At 35.2% G+C, this 11,427-nt stretch overlaps 1 protein-coding gene across 1 annotated transcript; it reads right to left on the bottom strand.

The window, feature by feature from the left end:
* Positions 1-2,974: 2,974 nt before the first annotated feature.
* Positions 2,975-11,066, bottom strand: LOC149892599 (uncharacterized). Its single transcript, XM_090079995.1, has 5 exons — positions 10,995-11,066; positions 5,000-8,020; positions 4,678-4,743; positions 4,360-4,416; positions 2,975-4,202 (listed from the first exon to the last, which is right to left on the bottom strand). Exons 2-5 carry the CDS (start codon positions 7,989-7,991, stop codon positions 3,883-3,885), a joined length of 3,435 nt encoding a protein of 1,144 aa, XP_089936121.1. The 5' UTR covers positions 7,992-8,020; positions 10,995-11,066; the 3' UTR covers positions 2,975-3,882.
* Between the last annotated feature and the right edge of the window lie 361 nt (positions 11,067-11,427).

The raw sequence follows: 11,427 nt of genomic DNA, 5'->3' as shown, positions 1-11,427 counted from the left end.
AGAAAAGTAAGATAAAAGTTAATCGTAAAATAAAATATAGGTGAAATAATTGTTAGGCTGCATAAAAGAAAAAAAAAATCATAGCATAATAATCTTCTATATATGCTTGGATTGAATTAAATGAATTCCTTTGCGTAAATATAAGCAAACTAGTGAGAAAAAGTGCATAAAAAGCATCGCTACTTTGCTGCAGAAGAAGTGGATGACTATATGCAACTTTTTAAAATTGTGTGCTATCTCTATCGATTAAGGTGGTTTTCGAAAGTTTTTTCAAAGCAAAAATAGCGTAGTTTTCCTCTTTTAAATCTAGCTTTTGTCTAAGGTAGTTTATGAATAGATTTTCAAAGAAAGGTTAGCGTAGCATTCCTCTTTTAAGTTTAGCTTAAAATTCTTGGCATCACAAAACACAAAACTCAAAAAGATAAGATAAAATATAAGATAAACCTAAAACATAATATAAATGAAACTAAAGATAAGCTGCATAAAAAACTAACAACATAATAATCTACTAGGCATGTTTAAATTGAATTATATAAAATCCTTTGCGCAAATATAGGTATGTTAGTAAAAAAGCATTAAAAGCCTCGCAACTTTGTTAAAGTAAAAATCCATAAAAAGCCTCGATACTTTGCTGAAGAAGATGACTATATGCAACTTTTTAAAATCGTGAGCTATCTATATCGATTTAGGTCCTTTTTGAGTACTTTTTCAATGGAAAGTTAGCGCAGTTTTCCTCTTTTAAGATTAGATTATGAAGCTTGACATAATAAAACACAAAACTAACAAAGGCAAGATAAAATATAAGGTAGTTTTCGAATGTTTTTTCAAAGCAAAATTAGCGTAGTGTTCCTCTTTTAAATCTAGATTATCTCAAAGGTAGATTTTGAATAGTTTTTCAAAGAAAAGTTAGCGTAGCTTTCCTCTTTTAACATTAGCTTATGTAGCTTGACATCACAGAACACAAAAACATAAAATAAAATATAAGACAAATAGATGTAGCTAAAGTTAGGCTGCATAAAAAACCAACAACATAAAATATCTACTAGGCATGTTTAAATTGAATTAAATAAAACCCTTTGCGCAAAAATAGAGAGTAAAATGCATAATGTTAGAGAGTAAAAGTGCATAGAAAGCCTCGCTACTTTGCTGTAGAAGAAGTGGATGACTAGATACACTTTTTTAAATTTGTGTGCTATCTCTATCGAATAAGGTAGTTTTCGAGAGTTTTTTCAAAGCAAAATTAGCGTAGTGTTCCTCTTTTAAATCTAGATTATCTCAAAAATAGATTTCGAATAGTTTTTCAAAGAAAGGTTAGCGTAGCTTTCCTCTTTTAACATTAGCTTATGTAGCTTGACATCACAGAACACAAAAACATAAAATAAAATATAAGACAAACGTAACATGAAAAATAGATGTAGCTTAAGTTAGACTGCATAAAAAACCAACAACATAATAATCTAACAGGTATGTTTAAGTTGAATTAAATAAAACCCTCTGCGCAAATATAGGTATGCTAGAGAGTAAAAAGGCATAAAAAGCCTCGCTACTTTGTTAAAGGTAGTTTTTGAATAGTTTTTCAAAGACAGGTTAGCGTAAATTTCCTCTTTAAAGTTTAGCTTATGTAGCTTGACATCACAAAATATAAAACTCAAAAAGACAAGATAAAATATAAGATAAACGCAAAATAAAATATAGATGAAACTAAAGTTAGGCTGCATAAAAAACCAACAACATAATAATCTACTAGGCATGTTTAAATTGAAATAAATAAAACCGTTTGCGCAAAAATAGCTATGTTAGAGAGTAAAAGTGCATAGAAAGCCTCGCTACTTTGGTGTAAAAGAAGTGCATGACTAGATACAACATTTTAAAATCGTGTGCTATCTCTATCGATTAAGGTAGTTTTCGAAAGTTTTTTCAAAGCAAAAATAGCGTAGTCTTCCTCTTTTAAATCTAGATTATGTCTAAGGTAGTTTTTGAACAGTTTTTCAAAGAAAGGTTAGCGTAGCTTTCCTCTTTTAACATTAGCTTATGTAGCTTGACATCACAAAACACAAAACTCAAAAAGACAAAATAAAATATAAGATAAACGTAAAATAAAATGTAGATGAAGCTAAAGTTAGGCTGCATGAAATAAACGGGTAACAATATTTTTCTATGTATGTTTACATTGAGTTATATAAAATCCTCTGCGCAAATATAGGTATGTTAGAGAGTAAAAGTGCATAAAAAGCCTCGCTACTTTGTTAAAGGTTGTTTTTGAATAGTTTTTCAAAAAAAGGTTAGCGTAGTTTTCCTCTTTTAACATTAGCTTATGTAGCTTGACATCACAAAGCACAAAACTCAAAAAGACAAAATAAAATATAAGATAAACGTAAAATAAAATACAGATGAAGCTAAAGTTAGGCTGCATAAAATAAACGGGTAACAATATTTTTCTACGTATGTTTACATTGAGTTAAATAAAATCCTCTGCGCAAATATAGGTATGTTAGAGAGTAAAAGTGCATAAAAAGCCCCGCTACTTTGTTAAAGGTAGTTTTTGAATAGTTTTTCAAAAAAAGGTTAGCGTAGTTTTCCTCTTTAAAGTTTAGCTTATGTAGCTTGACATCACAAAACACAAAACTCAAAAAGACAAGATAAAATATAAGATAAACGCAAAACAAAATATAGATGAAACTAAAGTTAGGCTGCATATAAAACCAACAACATAATATTCTACTAGCCTAGTTTTCCTCTTTTAAGTTTAGATTATGTAGCTTGACATCACAAAACGCAAAAAGGCAAGACAAAATACAAGGTAAACGTAAAATAAAGTAGAAGTGAAACAAAAGATAGGTTGCATAAATACAAAAACTGCATTGCCAAAAATAGAATTTGTTGTCTAGAAAGACTTTTTAAAGTTTGTTTCTTTCGTCTATTGACTTAGTGAATCGCGATCTGGTTTTTCTTAGGCGCGCTTGTTTCTTAGTTGTTTTTTTTTGTAAAGAAAGTTTATTCAGACGTTTTTTTTACGCAACTCCTTTAACATTATTTTTAACAAAGTATTCTTTTATACGTGTTTACATTGAAATAAAACCCTTTGCGTAAATAGAGATAAGTTAGAGAGCAAAAGCCTCACTACTTTGCAGAAGAAGAATTGGATGGCAAGATACAACTTTTTAAATTCGTGTGCTTTCTCTTTTAAGGTACTTTTTGAATATTTTTTCAAAGAAAAGTTAGCGTAGTTTTCCTCTTTTAAGTTTAGCTTACGCAGCTTGACATCACAAAACGCAAAAACCAATAAGGCATGATAAAATACAAGATAAACGTAAAATAAAATAGAAGTGAAACAAAAGTTAGACACCATAAAAAAAAAAAAAACAAAAAAAAAACATAATATACTTCTATGTATGTTTACATTGAACTAAATAAAATCCTTTGTGTAAATATATGAAAAAATAGAGAGTAAGAGTTCATAAAAAAAGCCTCGCTATTTTGCTGAAGAAGAAATGGATGTCTAGATCTTTTAAAATAAGGAACTTTTTGATTTCTTTTTCCGAAAAATGGTTGGAGCAGTTTTCCTTTTTTAAATTTCACTTATGCAGTTTAACATCACAGAAAATATTAATTTGCTTTTTAACAAACTCTTAAAAACATCAGAAATAATTCTAAATGCAACTCTATTAAAAGTGTTAACAGAATAACAAAACGACTTTTTTTTTTTTTTAAAGATAAAAAAAGTTTGAACTATCTTTAAATAAGAAATGTGAGAACAGTTTAACAGAACTTCTTGTTTATTATGTATTTAGCGAAACAGATAAATATATTTGCAAAAGCATAGAGAAAACAAACTACACAAAAGGCCCATCTTTATTGCCAAACTGAACAAACTTTTCTAAACTACATAAATGGTCTCACTATATTGCCATATTGAACAAACTTTTCTAAACTACCCTCTTTTTGAATTTTTAGCTTCATGTTTTTAATTTTGTCTTTAATATGGCTTCGGTAGGAGTACTTTTGCAAGACATGAATGAGCTTGTCACTGCTATGATTTGCCAAGATGCCAAGGTAATCTTTGTACGAGCAACTTGAGCTTACATCTGTAAACACGTCTTGCAAGATGTATGCCAACACCAAAGCTGCACATCGTGGAAAACTTCTGGTGTTGAACCATTCGTTGTGGCCAGGGCAAGCATTCAGCTTTTCAACTATTTCATCTAAAATTTTACAAACTCAAGTCATAACACAAAGAGATTAAATCGAATATTCATTTGGTTCTGAAGCATGACAAGATTAATTTTGTTTTTTTATTTGTTTTTTTTTGTTGACCTTATTGTTTGCACTGATAGCAACAACTGGTTTTTGAAAGATTACCTAATTGGCATTGGCTAACTTCTGCTTTGTTTTCCTTTGTTCTTGGCTGAGTTGATCCTGAAATAAAATAAAACCATGTTCATTTTTCTAATTCATAAAAAAACCATCAACAGTTTCTAAGTGTTAGAGATAATAACAAGCTGTGCATGATTTCTAACGGTGAAGTTTCTAACTTCATCATTAGAAATCGGGTAGACACAACTTTCTAAAAGTGCACTTAGCAATGATGGCAAGTTTTTATTAACAGTTAACCATCTGAAATTGTGCAAGAAGAGGTTTGTGTTTATATATGTTTGTATAAATTAGGTTTTACATTACCGATGTGTTCTTGAGTAAAAGATGGCATTTCCAACTTGATTTTTTTTCTTCTTGGATCTTTTACTTCTAAAACATAATCAGTTTTAGTATCATTCACTTGTGTAAACATTTAAGCAATCACAGAATTAGTCCTGCAACAAATACATACACACTTCTGTGTTGTTTTTTTTGTTTTTTTTTTGTTTTTTTTATTGTTTTTCTTTTTTTTTTTTTTTTTTACAGCTTTAACAATAACAATAGGGCAAGGAGTTAATTTGGGCATTTTTATTTTTTGAAAGCGTGTTGAGATTTGCATAAAAATCAAAAATCAAAAAGAATTTACCTCTGGATGTACAAGCAAGACTTTGGCTAAATAGACTACCAACAGATTGAACAGCACCAGGTGAGGGCTGTTTTTCAAGAACAGTACCAGCCTGTTGGACTGGAACAGCTGAAAGAAACAAACTGGGTTTGGCCATCGTTTGCTGACGAGCAACAAGATTAGGAGCCAGAGGAACAGAAAAGACCTCTTTTGAAGGATTAAAAACAACTTGCAGAGAAGGAGCAACATGAACAGGTTTGGCAACCACTTGCTTATGAGCAGGTTCAAGAAGAGCAGGTTCAAGAAGAGCAGGTTCAAGAAGAGCAGCTTCAGGAGGAGCATGGAAAACACGTGTGACAGCCATAAGATTATCTTGCTGTGAAGCAACATTAGACACTGTTTCCAGCAGAACAGAAAAAACCTCTTTTGAAGGACTGAAAGCAACTTGTTCAGCAGGAGCAGCAGAAACAGGTTTGGCAACCACTTGCTCACTAAAGTAAACTGGAGAAAGTTGTGCATGGTGTTCAATAAAATCCGGTTCATCAGGAAATAATGTTAATGCAAGAGGAGAACAAGCTGTGCCAACAGGAACAGCTAGAGTCTGATCTACATCCATACAAACAGCTTGTTCATTAGGAACTAGTTGTGCAAGAGCAGAGGATAGTTCAAGAACTGGACCAGCGATTGTTTGTTCAGAAGGAACAGACGAAACAGGAGTTGAGCTAGGTTCACACAAGAAATCTACAACATGTTCGTTGCTGTCCTCTAAAGGAGCATTGTTTTCTACAGCTGGAGAAAATGGAACCACTGTGGTACAACCGAAAGTAGCAGCACATTCTTCAGAGTCAGAACCGGAGTCTGAATCTTCCTCAAAAATGTCCTCAACATCATGAAAACCGTACTCCTCTGCATTAGTTCGGAGCCAGTCCATCACATCCTTCTCCTCCTTTGGTGGTCTCTCAGACTTTTCAACAGTCAAAGACTCTATGACTCCGAAGGACTGTCCGATGCCCAGGGCAAAGCGCAACTCCTCTGCAGCGTTCCACTGGGACACATAAAAGCTATCCATTGTGTGTCTGCTGTGCTTCATGTAGAGTGTAGCAAACCGCTCGCGATCTTCTTTGCTGTTGTTGGCAAAGTAAGTGGCTATCGAACCGCGAATGCAAGTGGGAGTAAGACGCTTCATGGGAATGTTTACTTGGCTTTTTCTGAAGCAGGACGTCAGGCTAGAGGTGATAGCAGAGGAACCCATCTGGTAAACAGGCACTCTAGTTGCACCTAGTGTCACACCTTCGTCTTTGTTGGCTCTCACCGAAGGAAAAAGGGGCCTGTAGCAGTCGCTCAACTCCAAAACAGTCTTGGTGTCTGCAGCCATGTAGTGAGAGTCGTTGACAAGAAGGTCTCTGTATCTCAGCAAATAAATATCGATCAACACTTTCAAGTCGTTCGGCACTAGAATGTTTTTGGCTCCGTACTTGTATGCTGTTTTGTAGCGCTCTTGCACAATGCAATATCCACACTCACTCTTCTCAGCAGCCATGTAGTCTCTAATGTTTAAAAGAGCAATGTTAGATTTTCTTAAACTGTTAATTACAGTGACAGAGAGCAGAAGATGGTTTCGTAGAGACACAGCATTGTCTCTAGTCAGCGGAAGAGACGCCTTTCTAATCGATTCCACTAAGTCTCTTACGTATGCAGACTTGCCATATTCGGTCAGCAAACTGACATTGATGATGTTGATGCTTTTTCTTCTTTTCACAAGGCTCCTCCTCAAAGAACGAAAGGGCCTCAGCACTTTTCGCAACTCATCCACCTTGCAGCGCAAACGTCGGATGGCCTCATGAGAAAGTCCGAAATAGACGTTTCTGGCTTCACTGAAACGAAACAGGAGACAAAGGGAGACGAGGCGGTTGTACAACGTGTGACAAGACATGGCTTTTGTTTGGTCAAGTTCACTCAGCTTGGAATTGAGCTGAATTTTCTTAAAGTGCAAGGAGAAGTATCTATCCTCCAAAACATTGGAATTGGTGAGGGCGTTTGGGTGCAGCGTCAACGTGCTGTCACAACAAGTCAATATTTCCACAACTGCATTTTTGTAGATTTTTGCTTGTGACCAAGTGTTGTTGTTGGCTACCACAAGCCACTTTTCAAAGTCTCTGAAGAGCTCATCTGCTGACTGGTAATAAAAGTGAAAAGCATCTTTGTCCAGCTGAAACAAGAGTCTCTTTTCTTCGGTCAAGACATAGGAGCTGGAAACCAAGTGCTCTAAGGAATCGAAATCAGAGTCAAGGACGGATTCGGTGTTCAGCTCTTTGTTTTCTACAGAGGTGCATTGGTTTGCAGAAGGAGCCTCGGACGAACCAGCAACTGGTGAGGGCAAGCTTAAAAGAGGATCAGAGGAAAGAACCGGAGAAGAAAAAGAGGAGGAAGGCCCAGGAGCAGAGGATGCAGAGCCTGATGCAGACGCTTGTTCAGCTACTGGCTTAATACCAAAGAAGGCAGGTCGAATAAATTGAGGGACATAGAGCTTCTCGTTGTCGTATCGCTTTGCCTCTGCAATCTTTTGTTTGATCATCTTGGAATCGTAGAAATGAGTCTCTTTCAAGTGTATGTCCAGTCGGTCGTAATACTTCCAACATTGCAAACAGGGGTAAGGTTTTGGACAGCCGGACTTGCGTTCGAGACGAGCATGCTGAAACTTCCTGACCATTGCAGAGTAAAAGATGGAAGCTTCATCCAAAGTCCAAGAATGATCTTTTTTAGTCAAGTGTCTTTTAATGCTTGTGGACGAATGTTTGCACAAAGGCATCGGACAGCTAACAGCGTACCTCTTCTTGGTACCATAGAAAGGTACAACCCTGTTTACGGAGCCACACGCTGCAACTAATGCGGCCCTGACTTTGTTTTTGAGCTTTAAGTCTCTCTGTTCTTGTGACTGCTTTCTTTTCTTTTTTTTTGCTTTAGAGTTTGGAGAAGAAGCAACAACAGAGTTGTTTTCTTGTGAAGAAGACATGTTCAGGTGTTTGTTTGCAACGGTTTAAGCTAAAAAAAAAAGAAAACAGTTAGTGAGAGTTTTTTTTCTTCTGCCTGTATCCAATCCTGGAATGTTGCGTGGATTGATGAGAAACACAACTACAGCGAAGAGCTGTGTTTTTTCGAGTCCTCTGCAAAAGAGCAAGAAGAAAGTAAAGAGAGCAACAAGAAGAAACAAAGCTTGCACTAGCAAAAGAAGAAGAACGAGAGCAACTAGCATTACATGCATGGTGGCAACAGTGATTGCTATTATGAGAAGGAGAATGAGAAAAAAAAAAGAAACAAATAAATAAAGAGATGGAGTTTGAGAGGATCTCGCAACCATATGACTCAAAGAAAGAAACTGTGTTGAAAAAAGGCAAGAGAGGGCAAATAGAACTTGCTAACAAGGACAAATGACAGACATAACTACAACAGTAACAACTCTCATTGCAAGCATAATAACAACAACAGCATCAGCATCACTGACTCAGAGAGTGTTGAAAAAACAAAACAGATTAAAAAAAACAAGCAAAGTGGCTGAACAGTAACAACAACCATTGCATGTATAACAACAGCAACAGCATCACTTAATCAGAGGGTATTGATAAAAAAAACAAACAAAACAAAAACAAAAAAGAAAAAAAAACAAAACAAATAAAAAAACAAAACAAGCAAACTGGGTGAACAGTAACAACTCTCATTGCAAGCATAATAACAACAACAACATCACTGACTCAGAGAGTGTTAACAAAATAAAATAGATTATAAACAAGCAAAGTGGGTGAACAGTAACAACTCTCATTGCAAGCATAAAAACCAACTACAGCAACAGCAGCATCAGCAACAGCATCACTGACTCAGAGGATATTGATAAAAAAAAAACAACTAACAAACACACAAACAAAAACGAATAAAAGCAAAGTTGCTGAACAGTAACAACTATCATTGCAAGTAAAACAACAACAACAGCATCAGCAACATCATCACCGAATCAGAGAGTGGTGATAAAATAAGATAGATTAAAAAACAACCAAAGCGGCTGAACAGTAACAACTCTAATTACAAGTAAAATAACAAAAGCAGCATCACTGACTCACAAGGTTTTGATAAAACAAAAAACAAAAAACAAACAAAGCAAGCCAAGTCGGTGAGCATTAACAAACACTCATTGCAACTATAATAACAACAACAGCAACAGCATCACTGACTCAATGGGTGTTAATAAACAAAAACAAAAACACAAACAAAGCAAGCAAAGTGGGTGAACATTAATAAGACTCATTGCAACTATAACAACGACAACAGCAACACTATCACTGACTCAGAGGGTGTTGATGAAAAAAAAGCTAACAAAAACACAAACAAAGCAAGCAAAGTGGGTGAACATTAATAAGACTCATTGCAACTATAACAACGACAACAGCAACACTATCACTGACTCAGAGGGTGTTGATGAAAAAAAAGCTAACAAAAACACAAACAAAACAAGCAAAGTGGGTGAATATTATTAAGACTCATTGCAACTATAACAAAAACAACAGCAACACTATCACTGACTAGGAGGGTGTTGATGAAAAAAAAACAAACAAAAACACAAACAAAACAAGCAAAGTGGGTGAACATTAATAAGACTCATTGCAACTATAACAACGACAACAGCAACACTATCACTGACTCAGAGGGTGTTGATGAAAAAAAAGCTAACAAAAACACAAACAAAACAAGCAAAGTGGGTGAATATTATTAAGACTCATTGCAACTATAACAAAAACAACAGCAACACTATCACTGACTAGGAGGGTGTTGATGAAAAAAAAACAAACAAAAACACAAACAAAACAAGCAAAGTGGGTGAACATTAATAAGACTCATTGCAACTATAACAACGACAACAGAAACAGCATCACTGACTCAAAGGGTATTGATAAACAAAAACAAAAACACAAACAAAACAAGCAAAGTGGGTGAACATTAACAAACACTCATTGCAGCTATAACAAAAACAACAGCAACAGCATCACTGGCTCAAAGGGTGTTGGTAAAATAAAAAAATTAATAAAAACAAAACAAGCAAAGTGGGTGAACATTAACAACACTCATTGCAGCTATAACAAAAACAACAGCAACAGCATCACTGGCTCAAAGGGTGTTGGTAAAATAAATAAATTAAAAAAAACAAAACAAGCAAAGTGGGTGAACATTAACAACACTCATTGCAGCTATAACAAAAACAACAGCAACAGCATCACTGGCTCAAAGGGTGTTGATAAAATAAAGAAATAAAAACAAAACAAGCAAAGTGTGTGAACATTAACAAACACTCATTGCAGCTCTAACAAAAACAACAGCAACACCATCACTGACTCAGAGAGTGTTGATAAAATAAAATAGATTATAAACAAGCAAAGTGGGTGAACATTAACAAACACTCATTGCAAGCATAAAAACTTACTCAGAGAGTGTTTATAAATAAAACAAAAAACAAAAAACAAAAATACAAGCCAAGTGGGTGATTACTAACAGCGCAAACAGCAGCAACAACAGTGTCTTTAGAAACAACAAACAAGTACAACAGCAACAACTGCTTTTACAGAGTATAACAATAACAACAACATGGCACTAACAACAACAAAAGGGTTGGAATAAAAACCTATAGGCAAAAGGAGAGCTGCATTCAGACAAGATCGATTACAAAGAAGCTCTTCTTTTGGACAGAGGAGAAACTGCTTTTGAGGGACAGAGGGACTTTTGTTGTTGTTGTTGTGCAGAAACCAACAAACTTTTATTGAACCGAATATAACCGAACATAACCGAAAGTCTTGTTTGCTTCTGTTTTGTGCCATCAAGAAGGGAAAACAAAACATCACGAAACAAACGAAGCAAACGAAACAAACAAACAAACGAACGAAACAAACAAAAAAACGATTAAATAAATAAACAAACAAACGAAACAAACAAACAAACAAACAAAAACAAATAGGAAAAACAGAAAACGCTGTACCGAAACCTCGCCATTTTTATCCTTCCTCGAGCTTTCTTTGGGCGCCAAAGACCGAGAAAGTTGAGCAAACGTGACGTTGAGGGGGGGGGGGGGTACTTAAGGCCAGCAGACCGACCAATGGCAAGCTTAGGAGAGACCCACGTGAATGTTACTTTTTCTTTCTATGTACGCTGAATCCGCTCAAAGTCTGGAATTTCCAGCATTCACGTGTCATCACTCCAGCCACCAGATTGGCCCACACTTTGCACACTTTCAAGACTAGAACTTCACTTAATCACAAATTGAGCCAAAAAAAAACTAAGTCTCGCATGGCGACAACTTTTCCAAAAGCAAACAAAGGCAAACGAAGGCAAACGAAGAAAAAACAAAAACAAGTAAACAAAAACAAAACCGAAAAGGGAGAGAGAGAGTGAGTCGACTCATTTCTTTCGAC

This window comes from Hydra viridissima, unplaced genomic scaffold (assembly GCF_058129835.1).
Source record: "Hydra viridissima isolate aposymbiotic clone 2 unplaced genomic scaffold, HvirCarnegie_v1 scaffold_2, whole genome shotgun sequence".
In the NCBI taxonomy this organism is placed as follows: Eukaryota; Metazoa; Cnidaria; class Hydrozoa; order Anthoathecata; family Hydridae; genus Hydra; species Hydra viridissima.
This window is presented reverse-complemented; position numbering and strand designations above follow the sequence as displayed.